The sequence below is a fragment of the Echinococcus granulosus genome (assembly GCF_000524195.1).
Source record: "Echinococcus granulosus chromosome Unknown EG_S00014, whole genome shotgun sequence".
In the NCBI taxonomy this organism is placed as follows: domain Eukaryota; kingdom Metazoa; phylum Platyhelminthes; class Cestoda; order Cyclophyllidea; family Taeniidae; genus Echinococcus; species Echinococcus granulosus.
The window spans coordinates 999505-1024000 of record NW_020170394.1 but is presented as its reverse complement, the minus strand read 5'-3'; the positions used below and the strand labels follow the sequence as shown (position 1 = coordinate 1024000).

The 24496-nt window shown below is 40.7% G+C and overlaps 3 protein-coding genes across 3 annotated transcripts; 1 reads left to right on the top strand and 2 right to left on the bottom strand. All coding sequences in view use genetic code 11, as the record gives it.

The window, feature by feature from the left end:
• Positions 1 to 1208: 1208 nt before the first annotated feature.
• On the bottom strand, positions 1209 to 2559 carry EGR_02983 (Thioredoxin domain-containing protein; the record flags this gene model as incomplete). The annotated part of the gene is made up of 4 exons (XM_024492232.1): positions 1209 to 1283; positions 1420 to 1501; positions 1914 to 1995; positions 2406 to 2559. 4 exons carry the CDS (start codon positions 2557 to 2559, stop codon positions 1209 to 1211), a joined length of 393 nt encoding a protein of 130 aa, XP_024353427.1.
• Positions 2560 to 3850: 1291 nt separating this feature from the next.
• On the bottom strand, positions 3851 to 15364 carry EGR_02982 (Helicase ARIP4; the record flags this gene model as incomplete). Its single annotated transcript, XM_024492231.1, has 18 exons — positions 3851 to 4350; positions 4704 to 4769; positions 5197 to 5426; positions 5941 to 6161; positions 6918 to 7127; positions 7251 to 7434; positions 7584 to 7680; positions 7751 to 8150; positions 8312 to 8458; positions 8667 to 9081; positions 9357 to 9471; positions 9591 to 9867; positions 10175 to 10579; positions 10909 to 11112; positions 13438 to 13668; positions 14037 to 14278; positions 14623 to 14810; positions 15069 to 15364. The coding sequence occupies 18 exons, from the start codon at positions 15362 to 15364 to the stop codon at positions 3851 to 3853; spliced, it is 4428 nt and encodes a 1475-aa protein (XP_024353426.1).
• A 1701-nt stretch (positions 15365 to 17065) lies between these two features.
• Positions 17066 to 18683, top strand: EGR_02981 (Na(+)/H(+) exchange regulatory cofactor NHE-RF3; the record flags this gene model as incomplete). The annotated part of the gene is made up of 3 exons (XM_024492230.1): positions 17066 to 17258; positions 17303 to 17481; positions 18570 to 18683. 3 exons carry the CDS (start codon positions 17066 to 17068, stop codon positions 18681 to 18683), a joined length of 486 nt encoding a protein of 161 aa, XP_024353425.1.
• Positions 18684 to 24496: the final 5813 nt, after the last annotated feature.

Here is a 24496-nt window from a genome sequence, read left to right as displayed (position 1 = left end):
TACACCAAGCAAACAACGAAAGATTGACTAGATCCGTTTATGATTGCATTTTTTGCTTGTAACAATTCTGTACCTCTGTATAAATTCTTATTTGTATGCCTGTAGTTGTTGTTTTTTTTTGTGTGTGTTATGTTAATTAGGTGAATTTGTGGTTAGGATCCACCAGCGATTGGTATCAAAAAAGAGTGCTAACTTCTTGCAGAATTTGACTCCACTTGCGTGAGTTAGTAAAATCCTTTGTGAAAATCAAGTATGCGACGTTATACTACATATTTTTTATATTTAATTGGCTCGATTGGGGCCATATTCAGGAACACTATGAGTTGTCATCGTTGTTCTGTTCGGGCTACTTTGGTGATGCGGCGTGGGAACGTTGAGTGTACCCCCATAACTTCTTTTCATAGGTATCTTCAGAGAAGGCGTAGGGCGAATGTTGAGGAAATTGCAGCTAAGTTGATTGGAATTCTGTAGCGCAGCTCTACAGACGGTCAACTTCCAACGCTTGTTTCAGACATTTATGAGGCTTTTGTTCCAAAGCTAACTCCCATATGTGTTTCGATAGCACAGCACACCGCCTTTCAGCCGTTCCGCCCCCCACAGCCATAGCTTCTGGGGCAGTATTGATCTGGCACAGAGTTAATTTATTTCAGATTTTTGCACTACTCTCCAGTCACAATATGCACCTGAGGGTTGTGCATTACTCTACTGTCTACAAAGCAATATTCGGCGTCGAGGTTGATTTGCGACAGATTACTTAGGCCAAATTGCCTAGCGTAAGGAGAGACCCATCACAGCCTCAGACTTGTACACTACCATCTCCTTCCTTGAACGTTGGTGCTTATTTTAAAAGACGATTTATTTTCCAAATGTTCAGAATGCACTGCCCCGGCACTTCAAGCGCAGTGTGCTAATAGCTGATGAGTTTTTGCAATCAATTTTTTTCTAGCCTAGAATTCATATCTTTACACCAACTTTTGCCGAATATGTTGATGACCCATTGTTCAGATATTATTTGTGGATTCATAAATGAAATAGCGAGCCGAAATAATTTAACATCGCAATACTCTAAGCAGTAAAGACAAGAAACACGGAAGTATTCGAGGCAGAAAGGAATTAGCATAATAGAGCGAACGATCTCTTGCGGGTAAAACGTTGGCGAAAGAAATGAGGAGGCGATCACAGTTGTGGAAGGCTCACTTGGGTAAGAATTATTTGAAGAATTCTGTCAGCGCGTCCTTGTCAAGGCAAGCTGGACCGTCAAGGCGTTTGGCCACTGATTCCGGCTAAATCATTGAAAAACCAATAAGCATTGCCGGCGGTTTTGCCGTAGGAGAAGAGAAATCTTGTAAAACTCCTCAGTTTAGAAAATGGCCAATATGTATTAATGCAACGATGAGATGCGACCATAATAAGGCTTACTCCTGTGAATGAAAATAGCGTTGGAATGGCAGTCAGCTTGTAGATCGCATGCTTCTTAAAGAAGTTAGCTTCATCTCGCCATCTAAAATTAAGCATTTAAAATACTACTAATAGATGTGGCAAACGCATTATTGACAAGGCGCCTGCTGTTGCGCAAGGGTGAGTTAAATCTAAGCTGGTTTATAACGTATTGCATTAGTAGTCAATAGCATAAACTGAAAGGACAAAGGATTTTATCTGAATCATAAAAGGTATGGCAAGCTACTATACCATCAGTATTGAGTATTTGTATACTAAGAAAACGCATAACTCTCCAAATCCTTTCAAAATTAAAAGAGCCTAAACCATGTCCTAAACGCCGATTTGATTAGAACAAGCACCCTTGATCTATCTACTTCCTAATTGGAATGAAAGAGATATCCACGCACAAATTCATCAGCTGCCAATCATTCACAACTGAATAATGCATTTCACTAAGCAACGGATGAACTTACGCTTCCTCATTACCGACTTCCGCCATTAAAAAAACCGTTTTCTCGGAAGCGGAATTCAAAAGGGGTTCCAACAACGTCTCAACTGTCAAAAAAAAAGAACTTCAAAAAGTACAATATGAGGAAAGACACTATTATCATGCGGTAGACACTGGAGAAATTCAGCTATCTGTTGAGTGCAGAGAGTTTATAAACAATTAAATCATAAACTACCACTCATATTGACAATGAAATCCGCCCATCCTTTATTTGGAGCAAAGCGCCACTTCTATCCACATTATTTAGTCGTAATCAATCATCAGAAATTAGCGGAAGTCTTATAATGCATAGTGGAGTCTAAATAATGAATAGGAAGCAGTAATGGATATACTGTAGAAAACCTTCAAACAGCCCAAGGAAATTCATACTGAGTAGGGGAATTGACACGTCGTGCCTCGGGTACTATTTTAATGTAGTGTCAGACATGCAATTTTATATCAACTGAAAAAAATTCACCTTCTTGGCATGCCTTATTCCAGCTTTCACCGGTCATATCGGTTGATCCTTCGAGGAGCAGAATCACCTTTTGTCCACCGTTGCTAGCAAATATTTCCTCCAATTTTTCCTCGATCTCTTTGTGTGAGCGCACGTAGATTTGCTTAGCTGGCATTATGCTATCGAAAATAAAAGCAACATCATCACCCACATCAACCACACCACAGCTTTCCAGTAAATTCTGCCACAAGAGCAAACTTGAATATCAAACAGGCAAGGAGTCATACAGTACTTTGTCCCGTGTTTGTCACTGAGGAATGATTATAAAAGTTCTACGCCATACTGATGTACGCGACTAAATACAAGTACTGGAACCAATTCTACGTAGAATAACAATAGTTGCTGAGCTTTAAACATCTTAAAGCTGCCCAATGCAAGAATTCCCTCCGTATCTCCAAGTTGAAACTCCTAATTTGGATAAGAGCACATTTCACTCTTAAAATCTTACAATAACAGCGCCGCTTTCGCCGCATGGAGAAAAGGAGCTCTAAATGACTGTACAAATCAACTTATGGCTCCACAAAGATCCCCAAACGTTTAAATTCACGGTCTATTTAACAACGTACCAAGGTTTTACTGATATAGAGCGATGGGTGGCCAAGAAAGCAATTTACCTGACGCTAAATCCAAAGCGGACGAACAACCTGAGTAAACCATAAAAGCAACTAACAGTTTGCTTGATATAAGCGCCTGATGTGGCCTCATTTAATAATGAAGAAGCTATTGTTGTACAAGCACTAATTGCTGCCTAACTGACACATGGGCATGTCAGGGCAAGGAGCTGAAGAAGCCACACAATTACGAGCCGATGTTTTCAGAAAAGTAGTAGAAAAATATGGCGTGCGCACAAAGGGACTGATAGGTTGAGTCGAAATGTAGCAAATGTCAATGAATGCCCGCATTCATGAATTAGCGCAAGGCTGTGCAGGAATGCACTTCGTAAGTGAAGACAGCCACCAGCAAAAAAGCGTCCAACTAATGCGCTCAATTAACACTTATTTATACAAGAAGCTGATTCACTAGGTAGGAATTATCTAGGTGTTGGAAGGATTGGTTGTTACACTCGGCTACCGCACATCGTTTTTATAAGAAATACAACCACCTCAGCTAAAAAACAAATGCAATGAATGAGGGGTACTTCTTATCACCTTGTCTAGCACTACAGCCATACAAACTTCACAGCAGTATCACACCACGTTTATAATAAGTGCACGCACAGGATAACCATGCGGGGTGGGATGGCATGCAGAGAAAAAAGGGAAACTGATTCACCACCTTTCCATATTTTTTTCTACAGGCACAGTATTAATCAGCATCATGAACAGGGGTAGTATAAATGCAGAGATAGGAGATATACATAGAAATTGCAACGAAGTGCTAGACAACATAATCTATACAAATGGTAATCAGTAATTCGGGTAGCTTTGGGGCGTAGTGGGAGGGACGTAGGACCCCGCCGGAGCATACTGATTTGTGTAAGTAGGAGGGTGGTATATGGCTGCCGAGGGAGGAGGAGGGGGCGGAGCAGAAGCAGGAGTCAACACTGAGGGAAAGGAGTAGAGGTTGCTGGAGCAGAGACAGCTCGCTGAGGTGGGATGTCGACACCGCGAACAGGGAGGCGAGACGGACGAAGGTGGGAGTGGGAGGGAAGTCGAGGCAGATTGAGTGATCTTCCCAATCTGGGTCTGCATTTCTCCATGCTGCTGCGGCGCCTGCTGCTGCTGCTGTGGAGTATCATTTGATTCACTCGTCTCCTTGGCCGCCGGTTTTACGACATAGATGTCGCCAGTGCGAGGCAGTCGAAGGTACTTGCCGTTGTTGCCCGCCTGAATGATCTCCACTACTTCGCCCTTGGAGATACTCCGTTCAGGCGCCGGTGGATGTGTAGATTGAGGGAAAATGAGGTCTTGAACACAACATTGCCACGAAATGTTAGTGAGCTCTGAGTCGCTATCCCAAGCAATTTGTGAAGGCACATAAAACATCTCAATAACAAAGAAGCGTTAACTCTAACATAAAACCTTGAATCAGACGCGGCCAATTCAAATAGCTTCACAAATAGTAAACCATTACGCTCATGTGCAATCGAGGTAATAAATCTTAAAGCCTTGGCAGGAATAGATTCCTACATAAATCTTTGAGTTTCTATTTTGGATCGAATCACCAGAAGCTACCTGACTAACTCAAATGATACACGGCAGTTTCCATGAAATTGGTAGTTACACACAATCTGCACACGACCGAAATGATTCCACTCACCCGTTGATGCAGCAACACGAGTAATTTTATAGTCATTTCCTAGGGGTCCATTAGGGAGAGTAATACCTGAAATGTAAAGAAAAACACCCTTTGATAATGCACAATCCCAGTGAATATAGAACTAGCAAGTGGCTAAAACACTCAAATTTAAGGGCAAATTGAAAATATTTTTACGATATGAGTAAGACAGTCCTTACATTTTCTTAAAAATCAAAGGCAGTCGGTGACTAATTGACATTATGCAATCTCTGCTAAATCATTTAAATTCTCATTAAGAATACAAAACTTGAAACCCTTAATTTTTTCTAAAGAAAAATTAACGTAAAGCAAAGGTGAAACAACCGCAATAACTACGTAGATAAGATATGCATGGGAATGATAAAGACATAGAACTGAAGAATTATTTTCTTTCGAGGTCTGCATTAGAACAGAAAAAACAACTTAACCCTACAGGTTAGCTCTCAAATGGGAATAGGTGAAGTAAAAGACTCACCGATCTCGCGAGACACTGCACGAATACGAGCCTCGTCGAGGTCTTTTTGTAGCATTCGGTTACGCTGGATGCCCTCGTAGCGGCGTGCGGCTGAATCATCCATCACAGGCGGTATGAAGGAATAGGGTGTGGGAGGGAAAATGGGATGGGTCTGATGGTGTATTGTGTTGGTGCTCCTCGAGAGAATGTTTGGAGTACCGCGTTGTGAAGGGGGAGCGAAGTTCACTGGCCTGATCAACCATTTAGTGTAAAGAGGCAGTATTATTTTATGAAGTTGATATTAGCAACAAATAGGGCCAAAAGCTAGGCAATAATAACACTTTCCGATACTTAGCCTCTGCAAAGATAACTAAAAGTAATAAGTTAGACGGAATTTTGATTTATGTCCTCGATTTGGTTACATAAAATGCATCATTAGCAGCACCGAGGTTTAGACTGAAGTGACAGATGTCGAGTACAAAGTGAATTGCGCAAAAATGCAACTACAATATAGTATAAAGGATGCTAGAATCACGTGAAATTATGTCACATGATGTAATAATGACGATCAGAGTACTTGTACAAAATGAGAAATTCATTAGAGGTGGTAGAGTCAAGTTAAGGAATGAACTGGAAGATCGAATTTGGATGACAACAAGAATAGAGATACACAACGGCAGACCACAGTAAGAGAAATAACCGAGACTATTTGGATTCGCATGCCGGAAATTAAAATCGCAGTTAAAGTAAGAGATCATAACTCACATATTGCCGTAGGGATTAAAGGAGGCATTAGAGGCGGCGGCAGCAGCCATCATGTACTGATGATACTGGAGGACGGTCGCGGCAGCACTGCTTCTGTACATGGAGGAAGAGGAGGAGACCCTGCGCTCCTCCTCATAGCGCTGGCGTGCAATACGCTTCTCAACACGCGTTAGGCGGTAGTCCTTCCGATCGATCAAGAGGGACTCGTGAGTGAAGGGTTTCTGTCGGGTGACAAAGCCAATTGCAATAATCCACTAGTTGCGGAGCATCATTACAGTGACTTCAATTATATGTCTGGTTATAAGTGTCTTTTCAACCTTTCGTAATTCAGCTAGAACGCTAGAAGCTTGATGTCCTGTTTATTGCCGCGTATGCTAATAGCCCCCCCAAATCTCCACCCTTCCGTAGGTGGGCGGTAAAGCTAGGCTTATTTCATACGCATGTCTTATAACTTTTAAAGGATAAAACGGACGCTCAAACTTGGATAATCGTCGAGACACGCTTGTGGGGTCCAGAGTACCAGATAAAATAAAGTTGTTTCTAAAAATTAGTAAGGCATCATAAAGGATCCTCAACGAAGTCACTACGTAAGTCTGTACGATTACTGCGTTGGCCTTAAAACCACATTACACTGACTGCAGCATATAAGGTCGCGACATTACCGGCGTTAGTAAACAGACGGTGAAGAAGTACTTGATTATTCCACTACCAGACATCCCTTAACATTAAATAAAATGAAAGAAAAAAAACTAAGTCAGAGTGTTTATAGCAGTTTTTTACGTCAATCACCTAATTATCTCGTAAATGGCAATAATTTAATAAATTTCGGGCTTTCAAATATGTGCGAGAGGTGGTTTTAAATAAGTACAATTCAGTGTCCACATACATACGTTTAACAATGCGATCGTAGTAGACTAAAACAACTTTTTGTCATGGGGCAATTCGTAAAATATAGGAACACGAAACAGTGGCTTTACCGTTGTAATCCACTCCCTATTGCGCTCCAAAGTTGCCTTTAGAACGAAATCGCCACTCGTGAGCTCGGATATAGACTGCAAATCCTCATCAGAGAGTGAAGGCATTTCCTTATCCTCATAGGCTGTCAGAATTCCCACTTGAGCTCGTGTGAACTGCTGTCCCGGGTTCATTTCATCAACAACACGATCCGACACACCTTGTTTGTTTACCTGGAGTGAAATGAAACTCACGTAACAAACGACTACTAATTAAACTATACAAAGCATGAGTGACAGCACCACAACAATGATTAAAATGGATTCCAAAGTTGAAAACGATTCCTAACATCTCACCTGACGGTCGTATATTTTGCGTTCCATTGTGTTGTCGGAGACAAGGCGGTAGATGTAGCAGGGTTTCTCCTGTCCGTAACGATAGACACGACATACAGCTTGACAGTCGTGACAAGGATTCCACGAAGCATCAAATACCACAACCCGGTTAGCGCCGACAAGATTCACTCCAAGGGAACCGGCTCTACACAGGTACAATTGAATTGAATATTGAAGTTGTACCTGTTCAGTCGATCATTAATATCACACCATTCTTCAAATGAATGACATTTCTGTTTAACCGGAATTACCATAAACAAACCCCAACGCATTAAGATGATTCCAATAAATTACCTTGTTGAAACAAGAAATAGCCTGACCAAATTGGTAGGATCATTGAAACGCCGAATAAGACGATCCCGATCAGTGGCAGATGTGCTTCCATCCAGCCCTGCATAAACCAATGCAGAGGAATACACGAGGCGGAAAAGCAAGAAATAAAATGGAGGTACTCTACTTACGGAAGTAATGCACATTTCTAACCCACACCTGAGGCTGCTTAGATGGATCATTTCCCATTCGACGGTTAAAGCGATAGTGTACAGTTTTCTCTGTTTCTTCCTCCTCCTCCAATTGCTGTTGATGTAGCTGTTCCTGAGACGTCTGCGATTGTGATGGCGAAGGTGGCCTCTCTGAATCCAGAGGGAGTCGACCCAGAAGACGCTCAATGAGATCCAACGTCATCAAAGATTGAGAGAAGAGGAGCATTTTATCGCCCATACGAACACTCTCCCAAAGGAGGGAAAGAAACAGGATTAGCTTCCCACTGTTGCGAACATCACCAGCCCTGAAGTCAACACCCCAGAGATCGTTAGTTACCCATGCGTACTTATCATCGATGGTCGAGCTCCCACCAGAAACCTATTGAGAGAAGGGGAATAACTTCAGCTGAGTAGTAATCCCACTTAAACTTAAAATTAAGTAACCTTAGAAGAGGACTCATTTCAAAAAAATGACATTGAATTCGCTCTTCCATACGGGTTAAGAAATGAGTGAACAAAATTGCAAAAGTAAAGCCGCACCACTGGGTTACTCCCGTTAACTTTTCGCTTTGTCCGCTGGTTTGTACCTCCATTTGCTGTGTTTGATGCGTCATCCAGCTCAAAGTCCATCATTTCGTCCACGTTCTCCTTGACCACCCGCCACAATACGTCGGGATGGTTCCAAATCTACGTCAAGTGTCGATTAAAAAGTTAAACTTGACTTACTATCAAGAACACAGATGCAATATTGCTCTATTACGAGCATATAGGGGTAATGAACAATTTAATGGCAATTTATTAAAAGCTCACATATGTAAAAGCAGAAAATTGAAACTGACATTTCCTCTGCAAAACCGAGAGCTACAAAGTACATGAGAACACGAAAGTAGCTCACCTTGCAGCACAATGCGTAGGTTTGCAATGTATTGGCTGGAGGTAGGACGGTGCCGTACATATTGGAGGAGTTAGAGATGTGATTCATGAGGGCAGTGTAAAGACGTCGTTGTAGCGGAGACATTCGAACCATCAAAACGATCTCCTGCTTCGGGGGAAGGCTCGCCTTAAGAACTGCGTGAGACCGACGTTGAACAAAACCGGAGAGAAGTTCATGTAGCACATGGGCACGACCCTGCATTAGTTTTCGATCTGCCTCTGTACTGTCCACACACTGTCCATTCTCAATGGGACGCTGAAACATGTTGGTAAATTCGGCTTTCGTGCCCAGATAGTTGGGACGCACGAAATCCACCATGCACCAGTACTCCATTAAGTTGTTCTGCAATGGATACCCTGTTAGCACCACCCGACGCCTGCGAAACAAAATCACACAATAGTCGCAACTTCCATATTTTAACATTAAGGATAGTTTAGTTCGAATTATAGACAACGACAATTTGTAGTCTACGCTACACTAAACCACTTCGCTTTTTGCTGAGCATAAGATTTAAATATCATTTTGGGTAAACGTAACTAGCAATTACGAAAGTAGCACCAGTGACTGCGGGAATAAGGGCACAAGAGTAAGAATTTATAGGACCAAAATTACAACAAGGAACGCAGAAAATCGGTGAATTCGTCGGCTTACTGGGTTCGAAGAGCTTTTAAAGCCCTGGAAATCGACGCCTCACTGTTCTTGATGCGGTGGCCCTCATCACAAATAACAATTTGAGGACCAGGATCAGTCAAGGCAATACGCATATCTAAAAGTGACCGACACACAATCACCGATACACCTCAAGAATCTTTTACATAGGAACAAACATTTGAAAGGTATTGAGAGGAATAATGAATTCAGACAAAGAACTTGGGGCCAACTTACCAGAAAGCATATGTTCCTCCTTTTCCTCCTTCTCAACGTCAATGGTGATTGGGCGTTTTCTCTTCCTGCTAGAGGGCTTTTCGTAGTCAGGTAATAGGCTTGAAGGCGAGAAGAGGGCGCTCGTGGAGCCGTTTATTGGGATGCCGCCGCTGTAGACAAAGGGACTCCCACTAGAAACACTGTTTACTCGGTTCTGCTTCCGTGGATTTGTTAGTAGTCGAAACATCTCATAACCCATGAGAAGGACGCCTCCAACTTGGGCCCATTCTGAAACCACCTGGTAGTTAATTACAGAAATATCATCTTATATCATCCCAGTAGCATCAAGGGCCTTTATTATTAACCATGACGAAAACACCTTAGTTCTATTCAACAAACTGTTGAAGAGGCAGTTGCGAAATCTAATCCAGAAAGATTGCTTCAAAATGCCGTGATTAAAACGTTTCTGATCCCACTTTGCATTGAGAAAGTAATGTAAATCTATATCAATAGAGTTTAAAACAGCAACCTAGAAACTGTGCCTAAACCGTGCTTGAGGACGGAAAAATGTACCGTCACTGAATTTCGATAGAGGTCAACAATACCTGATACCGAGCATCAAGAGATTTGGTAGTATCCTTGATCACATGTAACCGGAAAGATGGAGCTTCCGGGACCGCCTCTTCGGCTTTTGATTGCTCTACGAGTGGCGATGTAGAAGGTGGAGGAGGTGGGAATTGCGGTTCACCAGTCGCAACCCTCATCTCACTTTGTTCTACCCCAGAGAGATTCGAGGGGGGAGGCGGAGGAGGAGAGTCATTGATGAGAGAGAGGAGAGAGGGCTCCGAATGTGCAATAGGAGGCAGCTGGTGCGACGTCACTGCAGTCACTGTGGTGGGAACATTGAAGTCGGTGGCAGAAATGGATTGATGGCCATTTATTTTTGGCTTCTCCTCATCAGTAGGGTAGAGGACAGATGGAAGCCACGTTTGGAACTCTGTTTGCCAATTCTGAAATGCAAAAAAAAAACAGCATTAACATACAGCCGACGTTGATCAAATTATGCCATACGATCAGAGCCTTCGGTTTTCTTCTCACATTAAAGATGGTTTCGAATACAAAATTCAATGTGAACAGAATAGACGTAAACAAATTTAGTTTCATTTTCTCAGTTAAAGTACCTTGAATTATAAAATAACTGAAATTATTGGCCCCTCTCCAAGGGGGAACATATTAACGATACTTGTATTACGGCTAATTGGCATGGATTGGGGTAGCGATTGCAAACATCCAATATGACCAAAACAATCATAAGAAAGCATGAAAGAGAGGAGGTGACCTGGAGGGTATTGATGGGAACGATGAGGAGGACCGTGCGAGGGGGAGGACGGCAGTAGCGGAAGATGAGATCGAGGAAAGCGATCACTTGGATGGACTTGCCTAGGCCCATAGAATGCGCCAGAATACAACCAAACCCGGAATTGCGCTCAAATTGCGTCTGATCCTCCACCAGATTGTCGAACAGGAACCGCACACCGCTCACCTGGGGAAGAATGGTTTTTGTCAATTTTATTTTAATCATCACGTCATTTTTGACTGTGAGGAGGAAAACACCGACTTCGTAACAGGTTAAGGCCTAGCTAGTGAATTGAAATTTATAAATTCGTATATTTAGCTTGCATTATTGAGAGCATTAGCCCAAAACCAAACATCGAATAAGCCGTACTAAACTAAAATGGAAGGGAAACAGAAAAACTTAGAGCACCAAGGAAGGACAAGAAATGGATACGCATTTGCACGATGGAACGAACGTGATCCTGTTAAACAAATACTTTGACCTCGCGACCCTCTTGTGCAAGAACAAGCGTGCTATACCCTAACGTGACGCCCAAACTTAAATTAGACATTACACCCCGAAACACCCAATTAGATCTGATGTCCAGAGCTTTGAATAGATAGTCACATAACAAGCGCATTACTAAACAACTAAAAATTTAATGCAAAATCTGTATGCGTATTGAAGCCACTCTACTGCTTATAATTAAGTAGTCTTTAAGGTGGGAAACAGTGAAAAGGCGAATTAAGGCTAGAGAAAGCACGAAAAATATAAAAATGATTACTATAAATAACTGCAAAAGCATTGATGAATAAGGGAACAAAAAAGTGTGATTCGAGCTAAACAAGGAATTTAGAACCAAAAACATCTAAACTGAGAAGAAAAGTAGCAGAAATATTGGCTCGCCAGGGTGGACTGTTCATATGGATTACCAGTGCATACCTCGTAACGAACATTTAATCTCAATAATATTAAAGTTGTACAAGTCCATAACTAGCATTCTTCTTCTGGCTTTTAATCACTCTTTCAAAAGTAGCACTTGCATGCTACCAAATGATTGTGGCTTAAAGAGGCCTCGATAATGAAATCAGACAACTGCAACAACTACTTTGAAAAACGACTATGCATCTGCATGTTGATAGTCATTTTAGGGATATAAACGACCGTGAAATCAGGCGATTTACAAAAGTAAAGGATTCTAATGATGAGCATGGATGGTAAGTTATGGAAAATAACATCAACGCAATTTAATCCGGCATGAGTGATTAAAAAACATGCAGATTTCCTATTTTACACCAGATTGAAAAGAGAGAATATTTATGATAATTCCTGCGGTTACCCAGACAACAATAATGCTCATTTAACATTAATATTGTTTTAAACCCTGGATAAAAACGATACAAAACGCTACATGATATAAAACCAAATTAATAAGTTTCTCATACCAGCAGAACATAACGACTGTGTTGTTACGTTTAAGATCTAGTTCAAGAGACCAACTTATTCTTGCTCGCTTGAGTGCAGGACGAAAGAAAGTGAAATTAGACAGCAAAACAAATCAAACCGTTTCTTCGATCCGTTGGGGTTCCGATGGTGCAGTAATTACACAAAGGCAGAGAGGTAACTTAGAGCCAGATTATCAAGCCAATCTTGCAGGACAGCAATAGTAAAAGCACCAACAGCGATGTGATTGCACCTCAGTAATGGATACAGCAGCGAAAACAAAGAGAAAACGAGGGGAAAAAAGCACCTTTTAATTAGTAGATAATCATTTACAATTTTCGAAAGTACGTAGGCACCGCTTACGTAAGGATGAGATGCGCTAAACTTCAAGAAACCAGATCACGCTTCGATTCAATAGCATTATTAGCAGTTCAGTAGGCGTTAAATGACCAGGAAGTGACTGTCTCAGATGATAGGTTTCAGTAGGCATTCAAAATTGCCATTTAACTATAAATATGGCCATTCATATTCACAAAAGTTAACGCAATTCAAACGCGAGAATAGAGCGTACAGCGTCGGCTACAGACTTGTTTACTGTATGATCTAACGAAAATATGCACACACGACTGCAAGTGTATCAATTTAAGTAATGCAATTCCAAATCAAATTTCAAACATGGTTATCTGTATCAGGTCATAAAAAAATTGGACTCGGATACTAAAGTAAATTGCCGTACCAAAAACACCAACACGCTTCAGCTACGATACGAAAAAATTCGCATCGGACTTCAGTTCGGGAAATAGCAACTGAATTCACTCCTTTTTACTTCCAAATACAAACTTCGGTAGCTCAAGCTTTTATCAGCAAATAGAGCGGACGAATTTTACAAGCAACAAGTCCAAATAATCCGTTTATAGAGTATCTGCCAACCAAAACAAACTAAAAACCAGCCTAAGGAAATTATAATTTCAACTGGATTACACAAAGCAAATTAAATTAGGTCTACAGCCACATCGAAGGGCTTTATTAAGGGATCTCCTAAAAGGTATTAAAAGACAATGTCGTTTCAAAAGAAGGCAAAGGCGTTACCTGGTGAGGCTTGATAACACGGGCGATGTGTGGAGCGAGGTAGAAGGACTCGGCTGTCGTAGAGCCACGGCGGATGCAAATGCGGCCCTCGGTGTCGGGTAAGTTTTCAGCATCACGGAGCTCACAAAACTCCGCTTGCACTTCATCTTCTTCCCTGTTATCACCATCATTACCATAATCTCCCACCACGTCGAGATCGTCGTCATCACTCAGTTCAATTACCTGATTGTTCTACACACAAACAATTGAGCCTTCCTTTTATGAGCAAAGTGATGTCAAAAAACTGAAAGCTAGGAACTAATCCAATCACAGTGGTCAAATATTTGACAAAGTGAAATTTTCCGCAATGTGATGGATTGACTCCTGAGTGCAATGGAGACGAAAAATTTGAGAAAAATGGATGTGGGTAACGTAAGAACCTGGCAGGATTAAGAACTTTGTATAATACATAAGTCTAAGGAATGTATCCATTCAGTCTGGGAATATTAAATAAAAATATTGATGTTTACTCGATACCCGCAAAAAATATGCGTCAGGTAGGGAAAAGCTAGAGGTTGCAAAATACATAAAAAAAACCAAAAAGACTGTTACAAGCTTACCGTAATTTTTATTTCAGCATCATTAATAGGAAGCTCGATTTCATCGTCGGAGTCACCGAGCAAAACAATTGCTGTCTCCTCAGTATCACCCGTTTGAAGGGCTTGAAGTTGTTTCTGTTTGAACAGTTTTTCGGATGCAGTTGAGGCTGTTTGCAAAGCACTTGTTTTTGAGATCAACTTATCAAAAACGGGTTTGTCGTACGATTTCACATCTTTGCCTAGTTTAGGCTTCATTTGTATAGCTGCAAATGAAGTATTTCAAGACAATTAAAACTTTTAAGGCCTAGAGTTCGGCGGCAAGAAAGGCTGAGATGGAAACAACTAATTTCAGCATGATGTGATTTCATAAATAATGCCACCAAATAGCTGCCCACAACTAGCATAATTTGGGATAAAAATGAAAGTGATTAGGCAGAAGGTCTGACGCATAGAAGTTTTTGGACTTCCGACGCGTTTGATGCAGGAAAAATAACAAAATGTTTTCACAGAAGTCACATCATACTACACAGTCACAAAACAGCCCGGAAACGGAGATAATTCAGCAAATAATTTTAAAAGCAACGTGAACAAAGTTGAATTGACTAACCCTCAGGGCAAGGAAGCGAAGGAGTCGGTTGATCGGTGGAAATATTGGACATTGGAGACCAAAGATCAGAATTATTCGACTTCGGAAGCTGTGCCTGATATTCCATTTGAAGCCTAAGTCGTCGCTCCATTTCCGCTTTCTGAGCAGACTGAGCCTCTTCACTAAGAGTATTCTCCTCACGTACACGTCTGAAAAGCATAATTTTGCAAAATACTTAACTGATAACTCTCACAAAGTCTATACAGATCAAAGGCTTCTTCCACCCCAAGGCAGAAACGCTTACAAAGTAGCCTCTATAATGGAAAACCCAAAGACGAAACTAGCCTGTGGAGAACAAATGAACCAAAAGGACGAAATGGGAAAACGAATTATGGCCTTTAAAGAGATCAAAAGACGTCACGCACTGTAACGATACATACAATTGGCCATGGAGTCAAGGTACATACTTAATGTTTTTTCGTTCAAAAGTCTGCTTGCGTTTACTTCTTGACGCAGTAACAGAAATTTCAGGCGACATTTTATCATCGCAGTTGGGGTTATGCACAGGGGCTCCTTCATTATCTTTTTGTCCATCTCGCTCGTAGAGGACATTCGACCCACTGGGGACCGGCACAAGTTCACCATCTTTGCTTAGTTCGTATTCCATCTGATGGGACTTAGGCGATGAATTTGAGTTTCGTCCACGGCTGGGATATTTTGTTATGTTGCTTGTGGCGCTTCCACCGCAATTGCTACCAGGCATTTCGACAGAACTAAATCATTGACGTCTCAACAGAAAACAAAGCTAAATGCAAAAATCAAGAATTAAATAGCACGGCAGCACTTGCAGAGGTTGAACACCTAGTACACAGATTATTAACTGTGGAAAACTGATTTTGCAAATCGAAAATCCAAGTTTTCACAAACAGATAATAATGGTGGCGAGCCGCAACTTTCCATTGGTCACTTATTTATTAGAGCCATTGTCATCAAAATACGCCGTTATTTGGTTGCCATCACATGCAATAATATATAGAAAATTGGTGGAAATAAGCCCGATATTTTAAATAATTTGGTTTTTATGCAAAACAAAGCAATTACACGAAATAAAAAGGGTAGTGATAATATGCGCCTATTGATTAGGAAAGCACTATTTCAAAAATATTCTCAAGCAATACCATTTTCGCTACATCAAGTTTTTAAGAGCAGTGTAAAAAATAGCAGTACATTTTTTCAGCAAATGGAAGAAACTAATGTCAACCGGATATTGCAGTAGGCCTTACCGAGTACAATTAGTAAAACTCAAGATGTTAGCGAATATGTAAAATGACAGAATCAAACCATTGTCATTCCATGTTATTGTAATCGACTGTGTGTTTAGCTACAAGGGTGTTTGGTCTCCGTAGGTTGAACTTCGGACGGCGCTGATAGTCTCCCAGTCCTCCTTTGTGCTATTCTGGATTGTCGTGTCCTCACGAAAGACTCAGAACGCCAAATTGGTGGCAGCAACAATCAATCTCAATGTAAAAAGTCAGAAGTCGACCTAAATGAATTGCTCAATGCCTATGCTTAGAATGCCCCAGTAATATAGTTACTCAGTTCAAGTGAATGATTGTTGAGTGTGGCTTCACATCGTTAATCCACTCAAAAACGCGTAAATTCAAGGTCTTAACTAGGGCGCTTCTCATCTGTCCTTTCTACCATTTTCTACTTGAAGAAAGTACTCTGGTCTTTGGTCCCACTTTCACAAACTTCTTTAATCATTTCTTGGAGAAGGACGTTTTCGCCTTACATAAAGTGCTTGCTAAATAGGTATCATGCCTCACTTATTCCCCACTGCGTTGACAATGCTTAAACGTGCGAAATGACCCATTTCAGTGTGTATAGCTGATACGCTAATACTACGCTCAGTTTTGTTGGTATAAGCAGCATCAGTATTTTCGATCATCAGCTAACACACTACTTGCATTGAAAGTACAGTAAGTACAGTCATCCAAATTCTGCATGGTTTGCACGTGTTTAGATGGGCCTTGCCAATTCTGACTCGGTGTAATCGATGCAGGGTAACAAGACAAGCTTTTGGCTTCTATTTACTAATAGTGCAGTCCGTTTAAACACCGGTCGTGGGTGGGAGTATCTTTACTAGTACTATGGTGAGAGCATTTCTAAGAAAAAAATCTAAATCAAAGAAGCAGCATTCTTTTGCTTATCGTCTGAGTGACTCGGAGCAATAACTGCTTTAAAGTGGAGGGTGTGGATGAGTGTGGCAGTGCTATTCGATCAATTTCAAACTGCCGCAGAAGGCACGCCAACCACAGCCCCATCTTTGAGTGGTTTGCCGCCAATTGCACGCCTACCTCTCCTCTCACACATCCCTAACTTACCAATGCCAATTGGGTATGCATCAATATAAAATGCATTAATGTTGAATACACGACTACTGCAAAGTTCCGCTACAGCGTTAATGGAGTCCCTTCCAAGTGCTCGAATTGTACATCTGTACAGGTGGCAGAGTACCAATGGATATGGATTTGTTTTGAGGGAAGACAAATCGAAGAAGGAATTCTGCATCAAGTCTGTGGAGGCTGGCCTGCCCGCGGAGGCTGCTGGAATCATGGCAAATGACTGTGTTATTGAAGTGAACGGTCATCTGACGAGTAAGAACTTCATTTTTCAACTAGGAACTATTTACCTCCCGCAGGCTCCATGACTTATGATGGAGTGGTGCAAGAAATCAAACGAGATCCCCAAAAGGTAGTTCTGATGCTCCTCCAGCCGTATGAAAAGAAAGTGCTAAAGAGACGCGGAGTGGAGTTGTCCTCCAAAACGTGTTTTGCACAGATCGTCAACGGACGGAGGGAACGTGATGATACGACACGTGTAAGTATTTATGAGGATTTCCATTTGTGTAAAAGTTGAAACATAAATAAGGGCAAAAAATGCAGAAAATTATGTGAAATGACGGTAGAATGGATGGCATACTTTTCTAGTAATCGGGTAAAATAGCGCAGGTTGTTATTGCTTCCGGTCTCCGGCTAAAGACGAATTCGATTTGCCTGCATGCGCGCCTTAGTACTGTCGAGATTAGCAAAATGGCTTGCAGGTAGCATCTGCATCTATTTTCAATTGGCATGTAACATTAGTTCCTAATGAAAAATCGAAACTCCAGTGAGATAAATATTTCTTACGCAACCCTATTTTGTTAGTTCTGTAATTTCATGTAATATTCGTCCACTTATAATCATGCTCCATGATGTTTTATGTACGAAATCGACCGTGAATGAAAACCCATGCTAGTAAAGTTAAGCCCTAAATTCCCGTATCGTTTGATGTTAAGATAAATGGGTCCATAAATGTACTCTTAATGTCTCTCATAGGCCATACTTTTACCAATCTTGAATAGCATTATGAATGCAACTTAATGTAATCTATCATAGAGCATAATACTCCAGTTATTCTTTTCCTTTAATCGGATGATTTGGCAAAATTTCGATACCGCGATTCCGTAGACTGTTAAACAATGGTATTTTCTGCAACCTGTGCTATTGTATAATGCTTACCAGCGAGTAAAATAGGATTCTACTCTTAAAGCAACTGAAATTAAAAGCAGAACCGTTCGGGAATAAATTGCATAGGTGCGTAATAGAGGCTAGAACTGCGAAGGTGCAACTTAATTGTATATGCCTAATATTTGTTCGATATTGAGACGTATAATTGGCTAAACCATTTGGGGAATTAAAGAAATTTACCTTTATATTGCGCTGACTTCCAAGTTGACGCCTTCCACTCTTAGTTTCTTGTCGGACATGTTTCCATACCTCAAGTTTCGACCCCGTGAAACGCGCACGAGGGCACGCTGTTAAACGGAATTTCCGTGTTGGAGGCGAAGTTCAATTAAAATGATGGAATTGTATAAGCATACATTTTAAGATGGCTGATAATGTGACCATGTCTTTTTCGCTTGATAGATGATTCGTGAGAAAATGGCATCCGATACCATTTCGAAATCCCTTCTCAACTGCGACGCCGAGACAGCTGCAATGCTAAACAAACAAAGACTAGATCTCTTGTCGTCCTTATAAATTGACCAAATTCAGAACTTTGATTGCTTTTATACAAAATGCGCAAAATATGTGGAGTAAATGTAATATTTGTTGGATAATAATTTGTAATTTTGGTGTATTTCAATAAAAATCCGGTGGTATTCATCCATTAAAGAATGTTTCAAAAGGGATTAAACATAAACTCCTTTTCAAACGTATAAGAAAAGAGCGTTGTGATCTCTGTTGTGGTTAATCTTCTGCTGGTCTGCATAAAACGGTCACAAAAGCCAAGTCAAGACTGAAATTTCTTTCTTCAAGCTGAGACAAGAAGAAGGAAGTTGAATTTACGCCCCGCTTCTGAAGCTTATCCAGCCGCGACTAATATGATATCTTTGACGAAACTAAATTACAGGTGAATGTGTTTAACACTGCTTACTCCACTATGTTACCAGTTAGTTTTCCCACCCCTGTTATGGGCACTTGGATTGGCGAGCCTGAACTTGCCATTTTAAACACTTTGCTGATTTTGAGAATCAGCAACTTTTATGCTCCTACCCAGTCCAAGGGATATGACATTTTTCTTTATATAAAAAAGCAACTTTGAATGGAAAATAGTCTGGCAAAAGCGCATATATTTGGCAATTGCTTGCTGTGAAGTAATAACGAATACGCAATGCAGCGTCTGCGTGAAAGCGTAAAAGGGTGTCGGCGTTAGGCTAACATATCCTGCCAACTCACTCCGCAAACAATTTTTACACAACAACAGCAAACAAAGCGAAACACATAGTAATTGGAATCCCACTGATGCATAAGGGAGGAAAATATTTCGAGTTTCAAAGAACACCCGTCTGAAGCGTCTTAGTAGCAAGAAAATCAGTCCTCGACACACTTCTTCTTAAGTAATTTTGATTGAGGAGTTGGCACATAGTTACGAGACCTAACGCGTTCCTTAGGCCTGACAAAGGAAATGACTTGCTCCGATTTTCTATGAGAAAATAAATAAAACAGTACAGAAATGGCAGATCCAACTTTAAAAACGCTGGAAAAAATAAAAATAAGTTACTTCAGTATTTTAGGGCAACGAGACTTCCCTGAAGACGAAAGAAGACGTAATATTCAGGGAGAATATGTACTCTAGACATGCAGAAGATCTGGAGGTGGACTACCGGCATGATCTGAAGACAATGTCACCAAAGGGAAGCACAAAGGTGGAACCCACAAAGGAAAACGAAGAGTTAGACAAATGACCAAATCATTACAATATTGTGTCTGAACATTTAAAAAAGCCATATTTGGTAGGTTCACTGAATTGTGACAATGTTCCGGTTATTTCCATGACTCGATTGCAATGAGAAAAGGTTCTTTTAAAGCCATTACTGAGTTACAAATTTTGAATTGAAGCTATGGTTGAATTAAAGTTCCTAACTATAATAGTACCACAGCACTGTAGTGACTGTTAAATAAATCCATGTAAGCCTTCCTTTATTCCTGGCATATTTATTTCAAATCACAGAAATTTCAATCAACTGGCGTAAATACTCAAGGATTTTGAACTGCCTAGCACACATTGTACCTTAGTTGAAAAGTGGGTAGAACTTTGCGTCACTGGTTTCCTTACCGACGCATCTGAAATTCTACTTAATCGCAAGTGATTATTATTCGGCCGAAATAAATATAAGCAGAGGCCTATTTCCTACCCCAGCCCATTGGCTATTCATTGCTTTTTAGATGCATTTCCCATTACATGAATCCCATATTATCGTCTTAAAAAGCACAATATTATTTGAGAGTACGTATCGCGATTACGATTAATTTCACTTGCACAATTAAATGTACTAGTCAGATTTTGCATCCAAAATATGACCCAAGAAAGCGAAGATCATCTTATTTCAGAAGTGGGGTTAGGCAAAGTAAGTAACATACCAGTAGATGGATGGCGTTGCTTTATGGTGCTTAGTAGGATGCGTGACGTGCATCTGGTTTGTCTTTATCCCAATTTTCACTTATGAGTTCGAAAACTGTCCATAAGATTTTCATCAACATCCAACAGTGGTCCATACAGGTAATGTAGTAGCCAAAGCCTGACTTTGTGATAAAAATATCATTAAAACAGTGGTAAATTGAAAAATTGGCACTCGCATTTCCATTTTGATACTAAAGATTACTTATTATGCAACACAAAGGTGGGAAAGTGAGATAAGTAGGCTATTTATACACTACCACTGGTAAGAAACTTTCTTATTCATGATGTTCACCGGCCGCAATCTAGTACTTATGAATAATTATCCAGTACAACTCCTTGGATGATTTTTAATATTTTTGTAACTAATATCAAGTCACTTCTCATTAGCGACATAGTGCCTATTTCAGTAAAGTCTGGATCTTTCAATAAGGCGCTTTGTCATGGAAAAGCTTCATCGGAACGTGGTGACGATGTAATGAATAAAAGATTGATGCACTTCTTTGATGCTGGAACATTTCAATAGTCAAAGATGTGACATTTAGGAGGCAGAGAGAATTGGAATGAGTCAAAACAGTCAGTGTTGACCGTCTTCCCTATTAATCACTGACTTGTGGGTCAAGCACTCCGTATTACTGGCAGCACAGCCATATCCGAGCATTTCATTATTTTTACCGAGAACATGGTGAATTTCAAACGCAAATTTGCTTTTCCCGGCTGTTCCCTAACTGAGCATTTTTGCCACATGCTCATCCTTTCGAGACCAATTCCCCATTATGGGAGTAGAACTTCTTGGGCATCTTTTAAAATACTTTACATAAGTTTATTCAAGACTGTTTAAAAGATAGGGATAAACTGTAATTGATGAAAGCAAGCTTTGAATGAGGGTTCAACTTTCGTTGGTTTAAGCAGGCTCATGGGTAGCAGAATTTGAACTGCACTTGGGTATAATGAAAAATCCGTTTAAAACGTGGTTAATGTGGTGACTTAACCTTGTCATGAGGTTAGTTGGCATTAAAAACGCGCTATTCTCATGCTCGCACTGCTGAGTTACAATGCGAAGTGAGTTATGAAGAGGCTTTGCATAACAAAGATCTTCAATTTGCTGATGCTACTAGGCGCTGGCTAACCGGAGCCAGCGTGACATATCAATTACGTAAGTTTTTCAATAAGGGCGTGACTCCAAGTTATCAGTACATTTTTAACAGAAACCACCCCATTTTCTCTATGAAAGTGATCAGAATGACCAAATGGCACCTCAAGGAGGAGATCGCGCGTTGTACACTAAATTACGCTACCAGTGTAGGAATACGATGCCTTGTTTTAGAACCAAGCTCTGGAAATCAAAGCTCACAAAATGTTTCACCACCGCGCCTCAAGAAGGCCTTTTTCTTGAGACGCCCTCGTGTGTTTATATTCAATTATGGTGTATTTGAATACTTCACCGCGGGCTGCTTTTCTCGAAGGTAGTGGCTTTTATTACCAAATGCTGGTCAACTTAAAATTCTTCTAATTTTCTTTCCAGTTCATAACATATCGTACACCGCTGTTCTAAGAGCCCTTTTAGAGCTATTACAATTACTTCATTACCCGACATATGTGACAGTTGACACCGAATTCTCCAGTAAATAAACTCAAACCCATAACTGGTATGTTATTAACTGAAAAGGACTTAAAGAATGCTAATAGTTTCTACTGCTATCAGACCTCACTGTTTCATCCAATGAATGCAGCCATTACAAACTCATGGAATCACTTTTTCGTTTCGAATCCATGATCTGGATTTTAAGAAAACCCATCAAGAGAATATGCTCAACAGGATTCCCCGTTTATTGCGAGCCGGCAATATGGAAAGTCATCCAACGGCTGAACCGGAAAAGCATATTTAATGTCAAAACTAATGAAAACTGTCGTCAGCAGCATCTAACTTTGCAAAAAAAAGTCGGATTTAATTTTATATACAAGGCAAAATTTACAATACTGACCAATCCCCTGTACTTCAGGTTTATTACGAGAACAGTTGCATTCAAATGCCGAGAGAGATCGCTTAGGCAACGCGCATGTTCGCATTACATCCCTCTCCAAGACATTCAATCAATTAAAAGTGGCCTTTAAATAGGCATACAAATATTAATAAATATTTGATAGGCAATAACACAGTTGTGCGTGTGTAAGAGCTAAAGGATAGAAAAATACCGCTATCTCTCACAGCTATATTGCCAAGTTTGCTGAAAAAGTAACCGTATTGCATGCTGATCAAAGCCTCTTGAACATCGGCTCGTGCTTTGCGTAATTTTGTTATGAAATAGAAGAAAAATCAAAACAAATTATGCGAAATTATAGTGCAAAGTGCTGGTTATATGCTTACAATACATTGCGCATCATGAGTTGAGGTGATTCAAATTACCAACTGCTTCACACAGGCAACCTCCTAGATAATAAAACCTAACGCCCGGACACAAAGCAATTTATTTTAACGTTTGAAACGGAAACATAGGAAGAACTTTTGCAATGGAAAGTACTAACAAAAAATCAACCGGCATTAGAAAACATATCTTGTTCGTTAGTGTAGAGCCACAAGATTTTCCCGAGTTCGCAACAAGTCATTATAATATGAAAGGCTCTAGTTCCACAACCTTGTTAAATACATTTTCTTGTGAAGGTTAATTGCGTGGTTTATTAGAAAATAACGTCTCTACACTTACATATGGTGTGTGCTAAATAGGTACGAAAAACCGCCATGCCTCACTTATTCCCCACAGCGGTGAAAGTTCGGCTGCACCGATTGCGACCTGAATGACATAATGAAGCTGCAAAATTTTATTTGCGGGGTAACCAAAAAGCGTCTGCAGTAAGAGGTGGTTCTACTTTGTGCGGTTGTCGAGATTGTGTGAATTCCATTTAGCCTTCGGATACCAAATTAACTGAAATTAATAATAACTACGGTATCGCGGTTTTTAGGTACTTTATGGAAAGGGGACGGGAGTACATTTATCAAAACGGAACTGCGTTGACAGTGCTTAAACGTGCAAAATGACCCATTTCAAATCATCACTAGAAGGCTATTAGCATGGCCCTAAGACCATACCGCCGAGCAAAAGCTCAACCCGCGGCGACTGAAGTGTCCGTGTAGTTAAACCAACAGCTAAACAAAGTAATAAATCACTCCGTCCGCCCTTCTTTTGAGCGGCGTCCACGGCGCTCCCCTTGGTCAACCACCTTCGTCGATTATCAAACGGTAGTCAGAGCCTCAAGAACCACCACGGACCAGAGACGCCAGTCAGTTCATTTTCTGCAAGCGAGAAAACTCTCTGGTGCAACTCAACAACTTCACTATACCTAAAATTTCTTTCGATTTGTGAACTATATCGAGGAAGGGGAAAAGCACTGAGTTCATACTTCTCAAGACTGGACTATGCCTTATAAAGAGGATACCTCGTGTACCAATCGCTTGTCGAAAGGTAACCAACTGGTCTAAGTCTCAAGGCAGAGCCAATTAACAAAATGCAAGCGATAATGAAGTTTCGCTAAGCTAGTGTTGCCCATCCACTCCCCTTTGCCACCTTACTCTCAAATCAGCGCTGCGCAGGTGCTCATTTCTGTTCCATTCAGCCAGTAGAAACGTAAGATCAAAGTCTGATGTCGCTTCAGCTGGTAATAGGATTCTTGCAGAACACGAGATTGGTATAATTGGCAAAGGTGCTTGTCATTTCTTGACCCTTCTGTTAAGCGTCACCACAGATTCACCGATCGGTGGTAGGCACCATTCCGTTGTTAAGCTGAAGTTTACAATTTAACCGCGAAAATCACGATTTCTGTCTTTTTGGATTGAGTTTGATTATTGTTGCCACCAATTTGGAGATCTGAGTCTTTCACGAGGACGCAATAAGCA